The sequence below is a fragment of the Leopardus geoffroyi genome, chromosome C3, assembly GCF_018350155.1.
Source record: "Leopardus geoffroyi isolate Oge1 chromosome C3, O.geoffroyi_Oge1_pat1.0, whole genome shotgun sequence".
In the NCBI taxonomy this organism is placed as follows: Eukaryota; Metazoa; Chordata; class Mammalia; order Carnivora; family Felidae; genus Leopardus; species Leopardus geoffroyi.
Genome location: NC_059338.1, coordinates 46,968,456 through 46,994,268, shown reverse-complemented (window position 1 = coordinate 46,994,268; position 25,813 = coordinate 46,968,456). Strand labels below are relative to the sequence as shown.

General features: G+C 35.9%; 1 protein-coding gene across 5 annotated transcripts in view; it reads right to left on the bottom strand.

Annotated features, from left to right (window-relative positions):
- HMCN1 (hemicentin 1) overlaps window positions 1–25,813 on the bottom strand; it is a 483,427-nt gene that overhangs the window by 148,254 nt on the left and 309,360 nt on the right. For all 5 annotated transcript variants that reach the window (XM_045452692.1, XM_045452695.1, XM_045452691.1 and 2 more), the window contains 6 exons: window positions 15,668–15,769; window positions 14,466–14,642; window positions 11,957–12,108; window positions 9,834–9,957; window positions 4,834–5,009; window positions 850–946 (listed from right to left, as the gene is read on the bottom strand). In XM_045452692.1, coding sequence (XP_045308648.1) covers window positions 850–946; window positions 4,834–5,009; window positions 9,834–9,957; window positions 11,957–12,108; window positions 14,466–14,642; window positions 15,668–15,769 — 828 coding nt within the window. The remainder of the gene's footprint in view (window positions 1–849; window positions 947–4,833; window positions 5,010–9,833; window positions 9,958–11,956; window positions 12,109–14,465; window positions 14,643–15,667; window positions 15,770–25,813) is intronic.

Genomic DNA, 25,813 nt, shown 5'->3' with positions numbered 1-25,813 from the left:
AAGGGAAGGAGCAATGGAGGAAGAAAAAGGATGGAAGGAGGTGGGATAGATATTAATGATATATAACTAATATGTAGTAAATAAATTTACTACTTAGTAAATTTTACTCTTTAAAGGTAAATTAATCATTTCACAGGGTGAATAATAGCAATTCTCATAACCTTCCTCAATGATAATGATTTATAATTAATTATTTTCTACATATAAATTCAGGGTTTTGAAGTTTTAAAAGATATGTGCTCTCCACTGGAATCAAATTACTTCCTCTACCTATTTGGATTTTAAAAATGTGGTTTCGAATAAACTTTTATAAATCAAAGATAAATTTCAGCTCATGATCTCAACAGTTAAAAAGTTTAAACAAATACAATCAAAGAAATGTGGCATGATACGTTATAAGTGAATTTAAACAAGTAAATAAAATAAAGGTGAATATACTGGAAATTGGAGCACTTTTTAACAATTAGCAGATAGTCATAGCCAAGTACAGTTGTGATAATTCCCAGGAATCATCTTAGTTGGTAACAAATGGTAGAATTTCAAGTGAGGACAGCTTTTCTCACTGGTCAGCAGAGTAATCCCACTACCAAGCAAACACAGGTGTTCTCTCTGTCACACACAAAATCCATGTGCATGATTTGGCCTTCTGATCTCTTTCAATTGATCCAGCCATCATCAGTTCATGGAGAAAGCTCGATCGTTAGAAGATCCTGGTTGCAAGAACTAAAGCTATAAGCTCAAGAAGGAGGGGAGAAGTGTGCCATGTCGAAGTTCTAATAACCAATATGCTTAGGTTCAGGATGCCTACCTATGATTGATTTTGAAGGAATTACATATAATCACACTTACCCCAAATGTTTACATTATAGTTTTTCTCAGTTTTTCCAGCAACATTTGTTGCCTCACAAGTGTAACGACCAGTGTCTTGAACTTGAGCATCTTCAATCTAAAAACAAAACCATATTTTGAAACCTCAGTGTCTATTTCATAAGTAATTGGAATTTTTCTATTAATGTTATTTGTGACTTATTTTTCACATGTATTCTAAATATTTTCAAACATATGAAAAGGAGAGGGCATAGTAATATGTATGGCTACATGCTCATCACCTACTTTCAACACTTGAATCAAGATTCAATAATTTTTATCTACATGTTTCATACTTTATTTTAATGTAATTAATATTGGTGGCTGAAGGTCTAGAAAGGCCTTTTACATATAATTAAATAAAGTTCACATAAAATAGCAACAAAAGTCACAATTAATTTCTGAGTAAGTTATTTAAGGCTTTAAAATAGATAATCTGTATATTTCTAGGATATCATTCAGTAAAATAACACCTTTATTTTGATTTATTACATGTCTTCTCCCCATACTGGTTCTGTAAGCTTCTTTAAGCCAAGCATTATATGCAGTTAGTCTCAATCTCCTGGAAGCTAGTTTGGTGCCTGATAGATAACTGAGTATCAGTAAATATTTTCCATATATTTATCTGCAACATGCATCAACACTCTTCATCATTTATTCATTGACCATTTAGCAGTTATTAAGAACCTTGTACCAGATATTATAGCTAGAAGATACCAAGAAGTATAGTGTAACATATAGTTTGTGATTTTACAATCTAGTTAAGAATATAAAGTACATGAATATTTTTTAAAAAGTGTTCAATAATAAACAAGGAATACATAACACAAGATAACATAAGAGGTACAACAAATAGTATGTGATTGATTGCTAAATAAGTTTGCAATCAATTGCTTAAACATTCAAAAGAGAGAATCATTAGAGTTGGACTGATCTTTGAAGGTATTTAGTGTACTAGGGGTGCACAGTAAGCACTGAATAACACTTATTAATGGATTGATGTGAACAAAGAGAGCTGGAATTTATCAAAGCACAGATGGAGAACCCAAGAATATTAGACCTGAAAGAGTACTTAAAATCTAACCTCCTTATTTTACTAAAAAAAACGAGGACCACTTCGGAGATTTAAACTGCCTTGGTGCGCCTGGGTGGCTCAGTTGGTTGAGCGGCTGCCTTCGGCTCAGGTCTTGATCTCATGGTTCGTGAATTCAAGTCCCACATTAGGCTCTCTGCTGTCAGTTCAGAGCCTGCTTCAGATCCTCTGTCCCCCCCCTCTCTGCCCCTATCCCACTCCACTCTCTCTGTCTTAAAAATAAACTTAAAAAAATGTTTGAAAAGAAATTTAAAGATTAAAAAAATAAATTGCCCAAAGTCACATAATTGTTGATAAACATATGCAAACCTGGGGTTCCAGGTCCTTAAAATCATCTCATAAAGAATTCATAGAGAGGAGGGATGAAGATTTACTGATTGCCAAATGGTGCTGGGAAAACTGGACAGCAGAATGAAACTGGACCACTTTCTTACACCATACAGAAAAATAAATTAAAATGGATTAAAGACATAAATGTGAGACCTGAAACCATAAAAATACTAGAAGAGAGCACAGGCAGTAATTTCTCTGACATTGGCCATTGCAACATTTTTCTAGATATGTCTCCTGAGGTAAGGGGTAAAAGCAAAAATAACCTATTGGGACTACATAAAAATAAAAAGCTCTGCACAGCAAAGGAAACAATAAACAAAACTAAAAGGCAACCTACAGAATGGGAGATCATATTTGGAAATGACATATCTGATAAAGGTTTAGTATCCAAAATACATAAAGAACTTATCAACTTAACACCCCAAAACAAATAATTCAATTAAAAATAAAAATTAAAAATTAAAAATGAACAGATATTTCCCCAAACAAGACACACAAATGGCCGATAGACACATGAAGAGATGTTCAACATCATTCATCATCAAGGAAATGCAAACCCAAACTACAATGAGATATTATCTCACACCTGTCAGAATGGCTAAAATCTAAAACACAAAAACCAACGAGTTTGGCAAGGATGTGGAGAAAAAGGAATGCTCTTGCACTTTTGGTGAGAATGCAAACTGGGCAGCCACTGTAGAATACAGTATGGAGTTTCCTCAAAAAGTTAAAAATAGGTAGGTACACTACTGGGTACCCACCCAAAAAATACAAAAACACTAATTCAAAGGGATACCGGCACCCCTGTGTTTACAGCAGCATTATTTATAATGGTCAAATTAGGGAAGCAGCCCATGTCCATTGATAGATGAATGGATAAAGAAGATGTGCTGTACGTATCCAACAGAATATTATTCAGCCATAAACAAAAATGGAATCTTGCCATTTTCAACAACATGCATGAAGCTAGAGAGTATAACACTAAACAAGATAAGACAGTCAGAGAAAGACAAATACCATATGATTTCACTCCATGTGGAGTTTAAGAAATAAATGAACAAAGGAAAAAAAAAGAGACAGAGAAACAAACCAAGACATAGATTCTTAACTGTACAGAATACACGGATGGTCACCAGAGAGGTGGGTGGAGGGATAGGTGCAATAGGTGATGGGGATTGAGGGGTGCGTTTGTCGGGAGGAACTCCCCACTATATAGCTCAATGGACTATCCTACTTTCCTCCATCAGTTATTCTCACTTCTCCTTCATCCAGCTCCATTATTACAGATCATAATTCCTAACGTCTCTACTGGGTTGCCTCTCAGACACAACTTCACACTCCTTCCCATTCTTTCCCATGCTTCTGCTCTCCTTGTGTATGCTTCTCAGCTTCCTATGTGCTGACACCATCATCCATTTCTTGACTCCCTTTGTTTGCCAGTGATAACCTTCCTTTACCAAGAGGCTATGTGGTGTGGTGGTTAGTAGAATGAGTTTTGAAGCTATACACCCTGTATTCAAATTCCATTTCTGACACTTAGTAATGGTGGCAGATTACTTAGCCATTCTTTCAATTCTCAATAAGGTTATTATGAAGACTTTATAAACAAACATTCCAATGGCTTATTGACTTTCTGAATCCTAATTCCTTAAACTAGTTTTCACGTTAGCTCTTACTTCACTCAAATCAACACTGTCAACATTATTTCCACATATTCACTTTGTTAAATTCTGTTTCAGCCACACTAGCTTATTTGCTTTCCTTAGTCAGGCCTTTTGTCCCATCTACCTATAAAAAGTCAAGAAGTTTTCCAAGACCTTCAGGCAACCACAGCCTCACCTTTTGCTATCATCCTAAAATGTATTGTCTGTGCCATCCAAATAGCGATTAACTCAGACTTATCTTACTGCATTTTCAACTGAACGGTTAATTTTCATATTTTATGCAAAATTGGAAGACACTGAGGGTAGGAAATGTGTCTACCTTTTCAGGTCCTATGCAGAATACCTAGAATGAGTGTTTATTTGCTGACTGGTTGAATGGCTAAAAATGAAGCGCTCATTAGAATATCTCTGTAGTATTTCCCTAGGAACATTTTTGGATGGCTTCTGGCTACAAATATGGGTAGACAAATATCTAAATCCTACTAAGCATAAAATTTAAAAATATTACAAAACCCCATTAAAAGAAAGGGTAGCTAGAATTTTATAAGATGAAAACAGTAGAACACTTATAGATAGGCAATTAAAAAAAAATTTTAATGTTTATTTATTTTTGAGAGGGAGAGAGACACAAGAAAGCGAGCAGGGGAGGGGCAGAGAGATAGGGAAACACAGAATCTCAAGCAGGCTCCAGACTCTGAGTGTCAGTACAGAGCTCGACGCGGGGCTTGAACTCATGAATTGTGAGGTCATGACCTAAGCCAAAGTCGGACGCTTAACTGACTAAGCCACCCAGGTGCCCCTAGACAGGCAACTTTAATACCAAAGCCATGAGCTTAGGAATATTATAAGAAGAAGTATATGAACCCATAGCCTTACCTTTAACACACTTCCATTTTCAGAGATACTGAGGCCTGGTTTCTTCAGCAAGGGGCGGCCGTCCTTTAACCAAGTCAAAGTAGGTGGGGGGATAGCATCACTTTGACATAGCAGCTCCACAGCTTGACTAATGAGGACAGAGATGTTCTGTTCTTCTCCCATAATATTTGGTGGAACTAAGTGAAAGATGGGGTTTCCCTCAGGATAAAACAGGCCAGTACACTGCTTATTTTTATTAATCATCAGGACATACACAGAATAGCTTTATTTGTTCTTTTAAGATGTAGGATCACTATAATTCCAGCATACCCTCTGCTTCATTTGGTTCAGAGTCAAGTATTAATAAATCACTGATTAACATGTTCCTATTGAACAGAAATACTTTTTGCTAACCTTTCACTTTAAGAAGTTTTAGAACTGGAAGTTCTCCCCAACTGCCTATTTCAGAAACTTTTTGAACTAGATGTTCCTGCTTAAGATTTCCAAAGTGGTAAGTCACTCGTGAAACGTTTGGAAATAGCAATAATTAAAAGCATATATATACTTTTGATATTTATTTATATCTTTTTTTTGCAAAGGAAAATAAACTTTATAGACACAGAGGCAAAATTAAAAGATAGAGTTGAAAGAGATCATCCAGTCCCACCTCACGGTATATAAAACGTGAGGTGAGTGACAGACAATGACTGATTTGAAATAATGTGACTTAGAATTTAAATAAAAATTTGGAGAACAAAGAAATTATGTAACTAATTTGTGGCAAAGCTACGAGTCTTCTGACTTGCAGTTTAGAGCTCTTTTTGGTTTTCCACGATGCCTTGTCAGCTTTCTATAAAATAAAGACCATGTGGGATAAATGACACAATAAAGAACAAAACGAAAGCAGTGACCAGCTGTACAACATACAATTACATAAAAGGAGGAAATGAGTTGAAATTTTAATGAGATTAAAATTAGAATCCCCTGGCTATTGAGCTTGTCAGACGCTGCAGTGTGCTCTTGGAGAAGTCTAAGGAACCTCCTTCCCTTGGGTGTATTAAAAAATAGAGTAAACAATCATTTGTCTCAGATGGTTTAGGTACAGCCCTGCCAAGAAGGAGAGGGTGGGCTCCAAAACCTCGTGAGGGCTCTTTCAGGCCTGTATTTATAATACTTCAAAAAAACACAAACTAATGATGAAATCAGGCCTGTTATAAAGGGGTCACTCTGAAAAAAACACACAGGAATTTCCTTGGCCATTTCTCACTAAATCCCCTAACTATTCAGGACTGTAGGAAACGTACCATATTTGTAGTATTTTTTTTTTTTTTCACAAGAAAGGTTAAGCTGCAGTGAAATGAATCCTGAGGGATTTAACAAATGCTTTGATTGAAGTAAGTTTTTTGTAGTAAGGATCGTTACTCTATAGTCCATATGCCATCATCTCAGACTGGATACTGTGGCATGTGGCAAAACGACAACAAACGTGATAGGTTTTGACTAGCAACACTGCGATTCTGCAACCAGGAGGTTTCTTTGCTACCATGTCTCCTACAGAGGGAAAGGCATATAAACTAAAGGCTTACTTTTTCGTACTATTTCTGGATGCAGGACCTGTGCTAAACCCAAAGGTACTGATGCCATGATGCAAAGAAATGCCACATGCAATAGTTGGAATAGAGTAACAGAGCATTTGTGCAGAGATTCTCGATGCACCTTTGCTAAATTCAAGCACACACAGACATCTGGCTCTCGATAAGCTTATTCTATGGGGAATGGAAAACAGTGGGATTGTTTTTAATATGTGACACATTAGATAAAAGATATACAACCAGTCTGAGATTAAAACTGCTATCATATTAGCAAAAGCAGCACAGTTGGCCATTTTCTAAGGTATTATGAAAACAGATGCGCTCATCAGTCTTAGCACAAACAGCCCTTTAAAAAATAGCCAATTTTGGGGCGCCTGGGTGGCGCAGTTGGTTGAGAGTCTGACTTCAGCCAGGTCACAATCTCGCGGTCTGTGAGTTCGAGCCCCGCGTCAGGCTCTGGGCTGATGGCTCAGAGCCTGGAGCCTGTTTCCGATTCTGTGTCTCCCTCTCTCTCTGCCCCTCCCCCGTTCATGCTCTGTCTCTCTCTGTCCCAAAAATAAATAAACGTTGAAAAAAAAATAGCCAATTTAACAGCTTGGAAATCATTTCAGGTGAAGTCTGGTCTCGGTGCATAAAAAAGTACCATGACCGTATAAAAATATGTTTATCTTAGAATATTTATAGAATTTACAAAAGAACGTGAATTCTTTGACTGCTGGTGGAAGTAAAAGTCAGAAATAATTCACAAAAGCAGAATGGTAATTTATTCCCAAATATTTTCTTCCAATTATTTTTCTTTATAGCTAAATGAGTTGGATCAAGTTCAAAAAGAAACCAGATTTTTTTTAATTGAGAGGAAAAATGCAAAAACAACAGCGTATTTGTTTCCTAAGGAACATAAATTAAAGCAAATCTAATTACAGCCGAGGGTATCTATTACTGAAACTCATCTATATTTTCTGTCTTTTCATTCCCAACTTTTTGTTTAGTCTGAGAAGAGAACAAGCTTCTGCCCTTTAGACCTCAGCTTCCTTAGATGTTATCCCTATTTAGCTTTGTGGTTGTGCTGCTTAGGAAGGGGTGTATTATGTCTGTTTCTCATCCTATGCATTAAACTTGTTACATTTAATTACCAAAATCAGCACTGCTATAGGGTTATACTTGTTCAGGTGCTGGAGCACAAGTGATGTCTATCAAAGTTCTCTGAGCTTAGGTTTAAAGAAAAGGTACTACAGGAATCGTAATCATTTAAAAACCCAATTCTCTTGTTTTAGCGCCATTCTGGTTTTATACTAGAGAAAAATTTTTTAATGAACTACTCTTGTAGTTACAAGAGTGGGGAAAGCTCTTTTACCCACTGTCTACTCTTCTTATCATCCCCACAATCTACAATGTAAATCTGAAGGGGTTTATTGCTGGGGATAGACCTTCATTAGGCTCCAATAGGACATGAGATTGTCAATGTTACTACTATAGATACTACTATAGGAATACGATATATAGAGATAATGCTAAGAATGGAGCACAGATTGGAAACTAATTTCAGTTTTATTCTTTCTTGCTGGCTTTATTTCTTTATTTGCTTGCTATGCATCTACATTTTTAAAATTTTTATTATTTTTTTACACTTTTTTTAATGTTTATTTTTGACACAGAGAGAGAGAGAGAGAGAGAGAGAGAGACAGAGCATGAGTGGGGGAGGGGCAGAAAGAGAGGGAGACACAGAATTGGAAGCAGGCTCCAGGCTCTGAGCTGTTAGCACAGAGCCCGACGTGGGGCTCGAACTCACAGACTCCGAGATCACGACCTGAGCCGAAGTCGGATGCTCAACCGACAGCCACCCAGGTGCCCCTGCATCTACATTTTAAATGCTGAATACATGTCCACATTTTCAAACATATTAGCTAACCATCTGACTTTTATAACAGAAGAAAAGTCCCAGTTTTCAGACCAAAAGGGTGGCATGGAAATGTCTTGGCAAATGGTAAAAAATAGTGATGCATGTCTTTATGACTCCTGGAAAATACCAATTCTCTATCATCTCTCCAGCACTTTTGACATTAACCAATGTAGAAACGGAAGGAGCCATTCCCAGATTTTCACTGCTGACTAAAACTCAGAGAATACTCTTGTCACCTCTCCGCCTGCTTGCTAATGATTGCAGGAGCTTTTGGATCATATACTTAGATTAATTAATGAATCACTCTCTAAGGATGTTTCAGATTGACAGCATTCCAATTCTTCATAATACATAAAAATGACCCAGTTAGATTTAAGGAAGAAGTAGATTCCCTGGGCCTGGGCATTTTAGACACATCTGTTATCTTAAACACATAGCACCAGCAAAGCTGGAGGTGGAATGTGGACTCACGTCGACTACAGAAGCAACAGAAAAGAGAGAACATAGTTTACTAAGGCCAACTGGGACTTTCCAGCTCAATTTGTCATACAAGTTAGCCATTCTGTAACAAGGCTTTTTTTTTTTCTATCAAAAAACTATGACTTATAAGTTATTTGTGATCACTACATTTGCTTTTGGCAAATGTATAAAGAGCAGTCAACCCACATGGTTTGAAGGTAAAAAAAAAAAAAGTGATATATTTGGAATAGGAATGAACTATTTGGAAGTGAAGGAGGACTTAGGATTGTACATCTGAAACTAATATAATACTACGTTAATTATACTGGAATTAAAATAGAAAAAAAATCCAGATACTCTTTGAGGGGGCACAGAGAAACAATTCCATTATTCCATGACTAAGGAATATAATTCAAATAAGACACTGAAAAAAGTCTAAAACAGCTCTAAATGGAAAGGTAAACTAAATTGTGGAATGAAAAGCACATTTTATGGATGGAGCCCAATTAGGACCAAACTTTGTGCAGGAGGACTTTTGCTGTGATAGAATTAGACATTTCCTTTCGTACCTTATGGCTGCATCATAAGTAGAAAAAACTTGAATTTTATCTAAATTTATGCTTAGTTTAACTTTTGCTTTTCAAATAGCCTTTAATTCATAGACATAGCACGGGCTACAAAATATGCTGATTGTAACTTAAAAGTAATAAAATCTAGGCGCTGAGTAGAATGGATCAAGAGAGCTACTTGAACAGATGCTTTCTTTAGTGAGATTTTATCTTTCAAATTGCAAAGCTGCTTTCCATAGCCATCTGTTCTTCAGAGTATTCTGTGAAACCAATACCCGGCATGCTGGATGTATGCTTATCTTAATTTCTCAGAACTTTAAGAAAGGAAAATCAGTCAAAGTGAAATACAAGGCAGAAAGGTGGAATTTGATTTGAGTTGATACTGTGAAATCATTTCTATTGCTCATAGTTCTTTATCAACAACTTCCCTTAACTTCCTCAATGATCTTAGGAAGTAAACACATCTATATCAGAGCAGAAGTAATTATTAAAATATCTCACCATATACTCTAAGGTCAATGTCCCTGTGTTTCTCCCCAGCAGCATTCACTGCCACACAGGTATATCTCCCGGTATCACTGATTTGTGCGCTGGTCAGTGCTAGGATGCGGCCTCCAGACAGAACCTATCAATGATAAGAAAGATAAATAACTAACATGCCCCTCTGAGAAACATGCATAAACAGCCTTTTTCTCCTATTTTCTGAGGTTGATCAATTGACATTTGCCTCCGGAAAGAGTTCCACTTGGATATTTTTTATTTTATTTATTTCATTTTATTTCCTGTCAGATTTATTTTATTTTACTTTATTTTACTTTATTTTATTTTATTTTATTTTATTTTATTTTATTTTATTTTATTTTATTTTATTTTAAAGTGGGCAACCATCATAAAATCTACTTCCCATCCTATCTTTGAAAGAAGACTGTGAAAAAAAAGATAGAACCAAATTTAGCAATCACTGAAAACAAGATCAAGTGATAGTCCAATCTCATCTATACTCACTACAGAGAGAGAGAGAAAGCCACCAGGGGAGAAAGAGGAGAATAAGTGAGAACAAGAGGAGCTAATTTCCCTTCTAATTTTCTTGGGTAGAATAAATAAGAAGTTACGATGAATAGCAAAATAGCAGCCAAATAAATTAGTCATATTCATAGCTTTTTAACCCATTAGTCTAGTGGTACTTCTAAAATATTGACATCAAGTCTGGGTCTTTTATGGTCCCAAATTCTGCAAGCATTGGATTTTTGAGAAAAGCTAAAGAAGTAGAATGGTGGGAGAACTAAATTCCCTGCTAAGCAAAATAAAACTAAAGTATACTTTAAATGAGATATATGTGCTTCTATATATTTTTTAATGTCCATTTATTTATTTTGAGAGAGAGAAAGAGAATGCCCACAAGAGTGGGAGAGGGGCGGAGAGGGGCAGAGAGAGAGAGAGAGAGAGAGAGAGAGAGAGAGAATCCCACGCAGGCTCCTCACTGTCAGTGCAGAGTTCAACACGGGGCTCAATCTAATGACTGTGAGATCATGACTCGGTCTGAAATCAAAAGTCAGACACTTAACCAAGTGAGCCACCCAGGCTCTATATTTTTATTTTTATATTTTATGCTTCTATATTTTTAACTTTGAGTCAATGTAAAGCACTTAAATGCTTTCTCAGACTCAAATTTCATTTCTTACAATGTTGCCTTTCTAGTATTTCTTACTTTATTATTTTATGTTTTTGTAAAATTAAATACAGTCTATATGGTTCTCTCTCTAATTCATTAATATTTCCAAACATTTAAATATAAATTTTATGAGGAAATTCCTGTTTTTACTGTTGATCAACATTTTTCTTTTTAAGAGAGAAAGAGAGAAGGGGAGGAGCAGAGAGTGTGAGGGAAAGAGAGAGAGTCTCAAGCAGGTTCTGCATTGTCAGTACAGAGCCTGACACGGGGCTCAAACCCATGAACTGTGAGATCATGACTTGAGCTGAAACCAAGAGTTGGATGCTTAACTGACTAAACCACCCAGGCACCCCTGTTGATCAACATTTCTTTGTGCACGGTATCTTTTGTGGTGGTGGCAGGGAATAGAGATGGGGAGGTAGGAAGCAAGTAAAACAGATGGGGGTGCCTGGGTGGCTCAGTCGGTTAAGCACCTGACTCTTAGTTTTGGCTCAGATCATGATCTCATGGTTCATGAGTTTGCGTCCTATGCTGGGCTCCAAGCAGACAGCATGGAGCCTGCTTGGGATTCTCCATCTCTCTCTCTGCCCCTCCCATACTTGTGCACTCTCTCTCCCAAAATAAATAAATGAACCTAAGAAAGAAAGAAAGAAAGAAAGAAAGAAAGAAAGAAAGAAAGAAAGAAAGAAAGAAAGAAAGGAAGAGGCTAAAACAAATGGTCAATATATAGTACCTACATATGAAATAAAAGAATTCTTATATGTAGTGGGCTTTAAAGAATTGTTTAGAAATCCCAAGTGTGGCTATGGTATTTATGGATGTATATTTATGTGTATGTTTTTGGATAACAATTGTTAATTCGTATTTTCCAAATCTGGTTAATAGCTTTACCTGTTTGTACTGTATTTAATAATCAGGTGGTAGATTGCCCTTAAGAAATAACAAAGAGTACCTGTATCCCATTAGTGAAACTAGAGACAGGGCTACCATCTTTCAACCAGGTCAGACTTGGGGCAGGGATACCTCTGGCTTCGCATTCTAACCTCACCAGGTTATTAACCACCACTGCCACCATGTTACTGCTGCCAGAAATCGATGGGGGCACTGAAAAGAAATAAAAAATAAATAAAAGGAAGTTATGTTAACATTACAGAATATTTCACCTCAAAATAATTAAAAGTATATATAATGTCTATAGTTGTATTTTCACATGTGGGTTTTTGGTGGCTTTGTTTTGTTTTGTTTTGTTTTGGTGAGTTCTTTCACATTATTTTGAGATTCTAATTATAGCTATCCTTTGAGGTAAGTAGTGCAATTATCAATATTTACAATTAAGGAAAGCTACTTTGCTTAGGAAATCCAGTTTTTAACAGCAGAGTGTTTTTATTTCTTGATTTCCGTGTGTGTGTGTGTGTGTGTGTGTGTGTGTGTGTGTGTCTTCCTCCACTGTATCTATGACTACCTCGTTGTCTTAAAAACATTATTAGAGATAATAATTTGAAATCTCTCTTTGGCCAAAACCTACGATTTTGATAGACAATATTTACAAATAAGGTTATTTTCATAAGCTGATAAGATCATTGATGACTATTTCAACATTTCATCTAATTTTTTTAATTTTAATAATTTATTGTCAAGTTAGCTAATATACAGTGTATACAATGTAGTCATGGCTTCAGGAGTAGATTCCCATGATTCATCCCTTACATTCAACACCCATTGCTCATCCCAACACATGCCCTTCTAAATGCCCATCTCCCATTTTCCCCAAGCCCATACTCCCAGCCCCCATCAGTCCTCAGTTCATTCTCTGTATTTAAGAGTCTCTTATGGTTTGCCTCCCTCTTTGTTTATAACTTATTTTTCCTTCCCTTCCATTATGGTCTTCTGTTAAGTTTTTCAAATTCCACATATGAGTGAACACATATGCTATCTGTCTTTCTCCGACTGACTTATTTCACTGAGCAAATACCCTCCAGTTCCATCCACATTGTTGCAAATGGCAAGATTCCACTCTTTTTCATCGCCGAGTAGTATTCCATTGTCTATATATGCTACATCTTCTTTATCCATTCATTAGTTGATGGACATTTGGGCTCTTTCCATAATTTGTCTATTGTTGATAGTGCTGCTATTAACATTGGGGTACATGTGCCCCTATGAATCAGCACTCCTGTATCCTTTGGATAAATTTCTAGTAGTGCTATTCCTGGGTTATAGGGTAGTTCTATTTTTAATTTTTTGAGGAATCTCCACACTGTTTTCCAGAGTGGTTGCACCAGTTTGCATTCCCACCAACAGTGAAAGAGGGCTCCCCTTTCTCCACATCCTAGCCAAAACCTGTTGTTTCCTGAGTTGTTCATTTTAGCCACTTGGACTGGTGTGAGGTGGTATCTCAGTGTGGTTTTGATTTGTATTTCCCTAATGATGAGTGATGTGGAACATTTTCTCATATGTGTATTAGCCATCCAGATGTCTTCTTTGGAAAAGTGTCTATTCATGCCTTCTGTGTATTTCTTCACTGGATTATTTGTTTTTCAGGTGTTGAGTTTGGTAAGTTCTTTATAGATTTTTGATACTAACCCTTTATCCAATATATCTTTTACAAATAGCTTCTCCTATTCCATCGGTTGCCTTTTAGTTTTGTTGATTGTTTCCCTGCTGTGCAGAAGCTTTTTATCTTGATGAGGCCCCATAGTTCATTTTTTGCCTTTATTTCCTTTGTCTTCGGAGACATGTCAATTAAGAAGTTGCTGCGGCTGAGGTCACAGAGATTGTTGCCTGTTTTCTCCTCTAGGATTTTGATGGTTTCCTGTCTCACATTTAGGTCTTTCATCCATTTTAATTTATTTTTGTGTATGGTGTTAAGAAATTGGTCCAGTTTCATTCTTCTGCATGTTGTTGTCCAGTTCTCCCAGCATCATTTGCTCAGGAGACTGTTTCCATTGGATACTCTTTGCTGGTTGGTCAAAGATTAGTTGGCTATACATTTGTGGGTCCAATTTGGGTTCTCTATTCTATTCCATTGGTCTATGTGTCTGTTTTTGGGCCAATACCATACTGTCTTGATGATTACAGCTTTGCAGTACAGGCTAAAGTCTGGGATTATGATGCCTCCAGCTTTGGTTTCCTTTTCAACATGACTTTGGCTATTCAGGGTCTTCTGTGGTTCCATTTAAACTTTAGGATTGTTTCTTTTAGCTCAGAGAAGAATGCTGGTGCTATTTTGATTGGGATTACATTGAATATATAGAAGCAATCTTAAGCTCAACAGCATGTGAAACTAGAGAATTTTAATAGGAATCAGGAAATGAAAACATTCATCAGTTTTAGAACACTGCACCTTTAGAAAGATAACAAAATACACTATGTTAAATATTTATGCTAAAGTTTTATAGAAGCACCTAATCATTTTGAATACGTTTTTACTCCAGTGTGAATCTAGGGGAAGTGGCACTAACCATGGACCTGTAGACTGTAGAATAACTCTGTAGCTCCAGCTGAGTTGATGGCCACACATTTATATATACCAGCATCAGCAATCTGGGCACTTTCAATATCAATGATCTGTCCTCTGTTCAAGAAAGTCACACTGGTGGACCCCGAGAGTGGACGATTATCTTTGTACCATGTAATAGCTGTAAGAGGAAAAAGAGAGAAAGCTTTCTTTTAAAAGCTTGATACCGGGGCGCCTGGGTGGCGCAGTCGGTTAAGCGTCCGACTTCAGCCAGGTCACGATCTCGCGGTCCGTGAGTTCGAGCCCCGCGTCGGGCTCTGGGCTGATGGCTCAGAGCCTGGAGCCTGTTTCCGATTCTGTGTCTCCCTCTCTCTCTGCCCCTCCCCCGTTCATGCTCTGTCTCTCTCTGTCCCAAAAATAAATAAACGTTGAAAAAAAAAAAAAAACTTTAAAAGCTTGATACCACTAAATTGGAGCTTAACCAAAATACTAATAATTGCTTTAGTCTTTTGCTTGTCATTCAAATTTAAACAGTTTAAGAATCTCTTTAGGATTGGTTTTGAGGAGGAGGTAACCCTAAGAAAAACATGAATAGCCAAACTAATATAAGAGTCCTGAAAATGAAATTATAAAACAAATACCCTTTTTATTATCTCTAATATATCAGTATTGTTTGATAGCAAACTTTAACCAGTTCTATTTCTTTTTGTTTATACTTCTCTTGTCAATAAAAAATTTTGTCTATGCATTTTATCAAAACCAAAGACTATATATACCATTAACCTAAAAATTATATTATTCTCGATTCATATTGATAACTTACTAGTGATGAGAATCAACAAAACAATAGTCTCATCAAATGACTGATTATTATAAAGATAATCAATTTGAACTAGAGAAAACAAATATTTTCCAACATAAATGTATAAAAAATACCATTGTGAGTTTTGTGGCCACAGTAAGGGCAATAAAAGGATTAGTTATTCCCATATTACTACCTTGTTCAAATGGGTAAATTATTTCATAGAGTTAGAAGCAATGAAAATTCAAAAATATCATCCACCTCCTGATATCCTTATCAATACTTTACCCTTAGAAGGTATCCTATAATCTTTCCTTTATTAGTAATTGCTATATGGTGCTCATAAACAGGTTTAGCTTTTCCCAGAAATCTTAAAATGTCAGAGACTCCACAGGTAAACCTACCGGGCAAGGGGTTGCCAGCTGCCTTACACTCCAACTGAATGGGGTTGTTCAGCACCACCGTCTCATTCAGCATCTTCCCTGCATCCTCCAGGCTAGGTGGTTCTGCAAGATGCCCAAACATAATTAATTCACATAAGTAGGCTATTTAAACAAAAACTATTTGTTCAGTGGAAATTATCATTCCTTTCTTCCTTTCACATACATATACTGATATACTTGGAATAAAAGTAAAGTATACTATTAAGTAGAATTGGAGAACAGGATTAAAAAAAAGATCTCAATAAGTTTTTAGGATCATCCATTCCTCTGTGCGCAAATAGGAAAATCCTCAGAATTATAGATTAGCAGGGTAGCAAAGAAAGCTAAAGTACTATTTTTCTATTCCACTTAGTCTGATGATGAATTGCCTTTAACAAGAAGTAAGCTATCCCATTTGAACTCTTCCAGTGAAAGGGAAATCTATTTCTCAAAATATCTGACTTTATCTTTGTAGAGTATAATCTTAAAGCATTTCAGAAAAATTAAGAGTCTTTTTTTGGTATATTGCAGTTTCTTCTTTTGATATAAAAGTTATAATTAAATTGTTAGTAAAATAAAATAGAAAACTATATTTTTAATTTTAACTTTTAAAAAATGTTTATTTTGAGAGAGAGTGAGTATGCACAAGTGGGGGAGAAGCAGAGAGAGAGAGAGAAAATCCCAAGCTGACTCCACACTGTCAGCACAGAGCCGAACGCGGGACTCGATCTCACAAACCGTGAGATCAAGACCTGAGGTGAAATCCAAAGTCCAATGTTTAACTGACTGAGCCACCCAGGCACACCGATTTTAAATTTTAAACATCACAGATAATGCTACTTTATGATTCAGTGTGCATATAATAAAGTAGGAATTTGGAAAGTCCGAGAGGCATAGTATAAAAGGAATAACAACATAGAATAGCAATGCCCTATGTTTCCTACACTATCTCAAGTAATATAGGAATGACGCCAGGATGAAAAACTCACAAGTAAACTAGAGGTCTTATCTAATTGTGAGAAGATGCTGTAAATGTAAGTTAGTATCTGAAGTTTATATAAAAACTACATTTTAAAGATTTGCTAAGGGGCGCCTGGGTGGCGCAGTCGATTAAGCGTCTGACTTCAGCCAGGTCACGATCTCGCGGTCCGTGGGTTCGAGCCCCGCGTCGGGCTCCGGGCTGATGGCTCAGAGCCTGGAGCCTGTTTCCGATTCTGTGTCTCCCTCTCTCTCTGCCCCTCCCCCGTTTATGCTCTGTCTCTCTCTGTCCCAAAAAAAATAAATAAACGTTGAAAAAAAATTAAAAAAAAAAAAAAAAAGATTTGCTAAACTTATTCAGTGCACTGGAACCCTTCAACCCCACTCCATCTATTCATTAGTCTATTAAAAACAGAAGAGGAAAAGGAGAAAGGAAAACAGGAAAAATTATTAGAACTAAATAAGATGGAAGAAATAAAATCAAATATGTGAATCAAGAGCATAAATGTGAATGAACTCATTTTCTTTGTACAATAGACAAAGAGTTAACACATTTGTGGGTTAATGCTATTTTCTTTAATAAAAAAAGTCCAAGTGGATAAAGACCATAAATAAAAAACCCACAAAAATGCTAACAGTTAAGAGTTGGGCAAAGGTGTACTAGGAAAACAGGATCATATCAGTTTCTGACAAACTGGTATCCTAAGCAAAAAGCATCAAATATAATAAAGCTACCTGCTTTCTTTTGCTTGACAGGTCACAAGAAACAAAGAGTCCATTTTAATGGCAATGCTATATGCATTGAATAACAAAGCAAAATTTGTTAAAAAGCAGGACAATTTTGAAAAATCTAAAAGGAGCATATTTTAGTGCACTTTCTTAGGAATTGACTATAGTGAAATAAAAATTAAGTTTTAAAGAGTCTGAAAAATAATATTACCCATCCAGATTGTATGTGCATATGTGTGTGTAGGTGCATTTATAGTTAACAAGAAATATACATTTCTCAAATGCCAATAGAATATTTTCAAAACTGACTGTATATTAGGCCACAGAATCTCAATAAGGCATTTAAATAGAATATTTTCAAAACTGACTGTATATTAGGCCACAGAATCTCAATAAGGCATTTATAACTGCAATTTAATAAACTATAATAAAAATAAGTAGAGGTCAAAAACAAAAATGTAAAGCTCTTTACAGGAGGATAACTTCATTAAAGAAGAAATCAAGATAAAAGTATATGATGACAAAAAAATAAAATATGAGATTGATTATAATTAAAACATATAGGATGTCACCTAGCTGTATAGTACTCAAAGGAAATCCTGAAGCCTCCAATGAATATATTTAAAAACTAAGAAATAATAAAAATAAATGTTGTAAGCACATTCAACCGGGAATCCAATAAAATAAACCAAAAGAAGTCAGGGAGAGAGAAACAATAAAAATGAAAGCAGAAGAGAGCACCAAAGAAAACAAGCAAAAACAACAAAAGCTGATTTTCAACAAATTTAAAATAAAATCTGTCCTCAAGGGGTAAATGTCTTGGTGGGTCAGATCTCTGTATTTCTGGAGGTTGTTCCTAAAGGGAAAGCCTACAACCACTCTTCCTTTATATCTGTATCCACTTAATTTAATGCGTTAACCCTTCCTGTTTGAAAGCCTAGAATGTTTCTGTTCTCTGCACTGAATTCAGAAGAATGATACTGTATTTAAGGACAAAAACCTTTAAATAGGGCTATCTGACTTTTCCAACAAAAGGAAAAACAGTTAGTCCATGGCACATTCTTTCAAAACAGTTATTTAAATACTCACTTGAAGCCTTCTGGACTGAAGTGATCACTGAAGGCTTTGACAGACTATGTAGCTGCTGCAATAAAACATTATGGTAAGAATAAGAAATGCAAGAGCTATGGAGTGGGTTGGCTATTTTTCACTCCCCTAGAGAACTTAAAGGAAAAAGATTAGACGTCAGCAAGAATGGCAAAGAACTCTGAAAATCCACTCCTCCATAAAAGAAACAAGAACACTGGAAAATTTGTCAAAATCAACTTTTTCAGAACTCTGGAAATTAACCAAAGACTTGCAACAATCCAAGAAGTGTTTATTCAAGAAAAAAAGCGAAATCTCATTAAGAACAGTGAGTTTCATGGCATTTTATCTCCCTCTATTCCCAACACTCTCTCCCCAGCTCAGCAGTAATCTTGAAAACAAATAACCTAGCAAACGCGGTGAAAAAAGCAGCAGATACTGAAAGAAGCAGAATGGGTTTGGAACTACCTAAGAGCACCATTCCTAGAAAACTGGCACTGTTTGACCTATTTGGCCCTTCCCTGGAAATCCACACTCAAAGGACTTGTCTTTATTCAGCAGGTTCAGAGTTTGCTCAGTGCAGCCTTTTCCCCAGGGGCATGTTAAAGTCTGTAAAAACAGATTTCACAGGAATTGTTGAGAAAACTTACCATATTAGTTTCCTTTAGCTTTCACAACAAATTGCCTCAAACTTGATAGTTTAACAATACAAATTTATTATCTTATAGTTTTATGGGTGAGAAGTACCACACAGTCTCACCAGGTTAAAACAAATGTCTCAAAAGGGCGCAATTCCTTTCTGTAAACTGCAGAGGAGAATCTATTTCCTTGTCTTTTCCAATTTAGAGAGGACACTTACATTCTTTGGTTTTCACCCTCCTGCCTTCCATCTTCAAAATCAGGAATGGAGATGTGGGGCAGACTCATAAGACCCTCTCATCCTATCACTCTGAAGTCCTGCCTCCCTCTTCCACTTTTAATGTCCTTCTGATTACACTGGGTACCCTGGATAATCCAGGGTAATCTCCCTATTTTGAGGTCAGTTGATTAACAACTTTAATTCCATTTGTATTCTTAATTCCTCTTTGCATGTTACCTAACATATTCACAGGTTCTAGGAGTAGGATGTGAACATTTTGGGGGGTACCAGTATTCTACCTATTCACTAAATAAAAAAAACAGAAGACGCAAACAAAAAAACCCAGCAACAACAGTGACAACAATAACACTAATTATGGAAAGAAGAGAATATGACTTCCAGAATTGCCACATTATATTATTTTTCTAAATTTTTTAATTCTAGTGTATTTAATGTTTAGTGTTATATTAGTTTCAGGTGTACAATATGGTAATTCTATACTTCTATACATTACTCATTGCTCATCATGGTAAGTACTCTCTTAATCCCCTTCACCCATCCCCCTACCCTCTGGTAACCATCAGTTTGTTCTCTATTAAGTCTGCTTTGTTTTTGTTTGTTTTCTTTGCTTATCTCTTTTTTCTGTTAATTTGTTTTGTTTCTTAAATTCCACATATGAGTGAAATCATATGGTATTTGTCTTTCTCTGACTATTTCACTTAGCGTTATACTCTCTAGATCCACCCATATTGTTGCAAATGGACAGATTTCATTCTTTTTTATGGCTAATATTCCATTATATATATATATATATATATATATATATATATATATATATGTGGGTACACACACACACACACACATATGTGTGTGTGTGTGTGTGTGTGTGTGTGTGTGTGTATAAAACCTCTTCTTTATTCATTCATCTATCAGGGGACACTTAGGTTGCTTTCATAATTTGGCTATTGTAAGTAATGCTGCAGTAAACATAGGAGTGCATATATCTTTTTGATTTAGTGTTTTGGTATTCTTTGGGTAAATACCCAATAGTAGAATTACTGGGTCAGAAGATAATTCTATTTTTAAGTTTTTGAGGAACCTCCATACTGTTTTCCACAGTGGTTGCACTAGTTTGCATTCCCACCAACAGTGCACGAGTGTTCCTTTCTCTCCACATCTTTACCAACACTTGTTTGTGTTTTTTACTTTAGCCATTCTGACAGGTGTGAGGTGATATCTCATTGAAGTTTTTTAAAATGTTTATTAATTTTTGAGAGAGAGAGACAGAGAGAGAGAGAGAGAGAACGAACAAGTGAGGGAGGGGCAGAGAGAATGGGATACAGAGGATCCAAAGCAGGATCTGCATCCAGAGTGCAGAGCCTGATGCAGGGCTCAAACTCACAAATTGCAAGATCATCACCTGAGCTGAAACCAAGAGGCAGACACTTAACTACCTAAGCCACTCAGGCATCCCATCTCACTGTAGTTTTCATTTGCTTTTCCCTTATGATTAGTGATGCTCTGCATCTTTTTATGCCACATTATATTATTTAAAATGTCTACTTTTCAACACAAAATTATGGAACATGCAAAGAAATAAGACAGCATGGTCCATGCACAAGAAAAGAAGCAGTCAAGAGAAAATGTCCATGAGGAGGCCCAGGTGTTGAACTTCTTAGACAAAGACTTTATTTTTTTAAATGTTTATTTATTTATTTTAAGATAGAGAGAGGGAGAGGGAAGGTGAGCAGGGGATGGCAGAGAGAGAGGGAAAGAGAGACTTCCAAGCAGGTTCATGCTGTCAGCACAGAGCCTGATGCAGGGCTCGATCCCACAAATTGTGAAACCATGACCTAAGCTGAAATCAAGAGTACGACACTTAACAGGCACCCCTAGACAAAGACTTTAACTCAGCTATTTTAAGTACATTCCAAGAGCTAAAGGAAACCACGTTTAAAGATGTAAAGGAAAGTAGGAGAATGATGTTTCACTAAACCGGGAGTATTAACTAAGAACTGGAAATTGTAGAAAGAACCAAATAGAAAGTCTGAAATTTAAAAGTGCAATATTTGAGCTGGAAGAAGAAAGAGTCAATAACTTAAAGACAGATCGATTGAGATTATCCAAGTTTAGAAGCAGAAAGAAAAAAAGAACAAAGAAAAATCAACAAAACAGAGCCTGAGGGTTATGGGACACCATCAAGTATTATGCATAATGTAAGTCCCAAAGGAGAGGAGAGAAAGTGTAGAAAGAACATTTGAAGAAATGTGGTTGAAACCTTCCCAAATTTGAGGGAAAACATTAATGTACACATTTAAGAAGTTCAACAAACTTCAACTTTAAAGAAGTTTAACAAATTCCAACTTGGATATATCATAAAAAAAGAGATAATCTTAAGAGCAGCAAAATGGAGAAGTGATTTATCATATACAGGAATTCTCAATAAATCCAATAGTTGATTTTTCATTTAAAAAAATGGAGGCCACAAAGCACTGGGCGACTTATTAAGAGTGAGGAAAGAAAAAGACTATCAACAAAGAATTCTATCTTAAGAAAACTATCCTTCAGAAGGAGAAATTAAAACATTCATGGAAATAAAAAAAAAAACAAAACAGAGAATTCATTGCTAGTCTCCAGCCTCACAAGAAATACTAAAGAGAGTCCTCCAGGCTACAAATAAATAGTAACTCTAATACACATGAAAAAATAAAAGAGCACTAGTAGAAGTAACTAATAATAAAAACAGTAAAACTGTGTATTTTGAGCAAAACTATTTTTTCTCCTCTCTGATTTAAAAGACAACAGCATAGGGGTGCCTGGGTGGCTCAGTTGGTTAGGTGTCTGACTTCAGCTCAGGTCATATCTCACAGTTCATGAGTTCGAGCCCCATGTCAGGTTTTGCGCTGACAGCTCAGAGCCTGGAGCCTGCTTTGAATTCTGTGTCTCCTTCTCTCTTCCCCTCCCTTGCTCACACTCTATCTCTTACTGTCTCTCAAAAATAAACAAACATTAAAAAAATTTTTTTAATAAAAAATAAAAGACAACAGCATAAGTCAATAATTATAAGTCTGTATTGATGGGGTCATGAGGAATAAAGGTGTAATTTGTGTGGCACGAATAGCACAAAAGAGGGAAAAGGGAAGAGAGTTATAAAGGTACAAAACTCTTTATACTATTGAAATTAAATTGGTTTTAACCCAAAGTATAATATTGTTAATTAAGAAGCTAATTGTAATCCCCAAGGTAATCACTAAAAATAAACTCAAAAAATACAGTAAAAGAAACAAGAGAAATAAAATGGTACACAAGGAAATATCTATGTAATAAAAAAGGCAGTAATGGAGAAACATAAAAACCAAAATAACATAATACATATAAAAAACACATAGCATGGTAGACTATACACTCTATCATGTCACTAATTACATTAAATGTAAATGGATTAAATACTCAAAAGGCACAGACTAGCAGAATGGATTTAAAACAAAAAACCAAAAATATGACCCAACTGTATGTTGTCTACAAGAGACACACTTTTGAGTCAAAGACACAAATAGGTTGAAAGTGAAAGGACATAAAAAGATAAACAATGCAAACAGTAGACAAACAAAAACCAGGGAGGCTATATCGATATCAAACAAAATGGACTTTAAAACAAAAATCATTACTAGCAACAAAGTAGGGTAATTTTATTTTATTTTTTTAATTTTTTTTAACGTTTATTTATTTTTTTTGAGACAGAGAGAGACAGAGCATGAACGGGGGAGGGGCAGAGAGAGAGGGAGACACAGAATCGGAAGTGTGCTCCAGGCTCTGAGCCATCAGCCCAGAGCCCGATGCGGGGCTCGAACCCACGGACTGTGAGATCGTGACCCGAGCTGAAGTCAGACGCTCAACCGACTGAGCCACCCAGGCACCCCAAAGTAGGGTAATTTTAAATGATACTGAGTCTTAACACATTAAAAAAAATATAACAATTATAACTATACATTTACATAACAACAGAATCTCAAGACACATGGAACAAAAATTTTTAGAATCAAAAGGAGAAACAGGTAATTCAATAATAAATAATTGAAGGCATCATTATTTCAGTTTCAATAACGGATAGAACAACTGAACAGGAAATTAACAAGTAATGGAAGACCTGAACAACAGTATAAACCACAAACACACATGGAACAGTCCATGCAATAATGGCAGAATACACATTCTTCTTAAATGCATTAGTAACATTCTCAAGGATGCACTATGTTAGACTTTAAAACAAGTCTCAATATATTCAAAAGGCTTAACATCATATAAAGTACGCTGAAACCAATACTACACTATATTTTAACTAATTTGGATTTAAATAAAATCTTGGAAGAAAAAAAAAACCATACAAAGTATGTTCTGCAACCACAGTGGAACAAAATTAAATATCAATGATAAGAGAAGACTTAAGAAATTCACAAATATGTGGAAATTAAGCAACACACTCTTAAGTAGCTAAGTGATCAAAAAAATCATATGGGATTGAGGAGGGCACTTGTTGGGATGAGCACTGAGTGTTGTATGGAAACCAATCTGTCAATAAATTATATTAAAAAATAATATGGGATACTTGATAAAACTCTGAAAACATGAAAATAAAAAGATAACAGACCAAAACTTATGGGATACACATAAAGCAATGCTTGGAGTAAAATGTGTAGCCATAAACAACTGCATTACTAACAAATCTCAAACCACTAACTTAATATTCCATCTTAAGAAACCAGAAAAAAGAGAGTAAAGTAATCCAAACAAGCAGAAGGAAGGAAAAAAAATAAAGATTAGAGTACAAATAAATTAAATAGACAATAAAAAGAGGAAAGAGATATCAACAAAACTAAAACCTGGTATTTTGAAAAGATCAACAACATGGACAAAATTTTAGATAGGCTGACCATGACAAAACATAAAGAGAGAAGATGAAATTACTACAATTAGAAATGAAAGAGGATCAACCATACAGAATTAAAAAGGACTATAAGGGAATATTATAAACCAGTGTGTGCCAACAAATTAGATAATCCAGATGAAATATACGGTTTCTACAAAGTCACAAATTACTAAAACTGGCTCAAGAAAAAGTAGAAAATCTGAATAGATGTGCAAAACTTAAAAATTACATTAGTAATAAAGTCCTGCAACCAAACATTTAAGGAAAATTACTTCACAAACTCTTTCAAAATAGAGCAGAGAGGGAACACATCTCAAATCACTCTAAGAGGCCAGTTGTACCATGATAACAAAACCAGACAGAGAAAGTGAATAAAAGGACACTACAGACCAACATCCTTTATGAATAAAGACATAAAAATAATCAACAAAATACTAGTAAGGTGAATCCAGCAACATATAAAACAGATTAAGCACCATAACCAAGAGGGACTAATACTAGGAAGGCAAGGTTGGTTTGACATATGAAAATCAATCAATGTAATCAAGACAGTGTGGTACTCAAAAATTAACTTGAAATGGATTAAAGCCATAAATGTAAGACCTGAAACCACAAAACTCCTAGAAGAAAACATAGGGTAAAATGTACTTAACATTTGCTTTAGCAATGATTTCTTGGATATGACACCAAAGGTACAAACAACAAAAGCAAAATAAACAAGTGGGACTACAGCAACTAAAAATCTTCTGCACAGCAAAGAAAAAAATCGACAAAATGAAAAGGCAATGCACTAAATGCAAGAAAACTTTTGGAAACCATATATCTGAAAAGGGAGTAATATCTGAAATACATAAGAAACTGATATGGGGTGCCTGGGTGGCTCCGTTGGTTAAGGTCTGTCTCTTGATTTTAGCTCAGGTCACAATCTCAGCAGTCATGAAATCGACCCATGCACTGGGCTCCATGCTGGGCATAGAGTCTGCTAAGGATTCTCCTTCCCCCTCTCCCTCTTCCCTGCTCACTCTCTTTCCCCCTAGCTCTGGAAGGGGAAGGGGAAGGGGAAGAGGAAGGGGAAGGGGAAGAGGAAGGGAAGGGAGCAAGCCAGCCAGCTAGCCAGCAAGCAAGAAACTTATACAACTCAATAGCAAAAAATCCAAAATAATTAAATAATGGGCAAAGGACCTAAATAAGACATTTTTCCAAGGAAGACTAAGAAGTGACCAATAGGTACATGAAAATGTGCTCAACATCACTTATCATCAGGGAAATGCAAATCAAACCCACAATGAGATATCACCTCATGTGTGTTAGAATGATTATTACAAAAAATCAAGAGATAATAAGTGTTGTTGAAGATGTGGAGAAAAAGAAACCCTTGTACACTATTGGTGGGAATGGAAATTGGTATAGCCAATTGGAGACCAGTATGGATGTTCCTCAAAAAATTACAAATAGAACTACCGTATGATTGAGCAATCCCACTTCTGGGTATATATTTGAAGGAAATGAAATAGTATCTCAAAGAGATATCTGCACTTTCATGTTCACT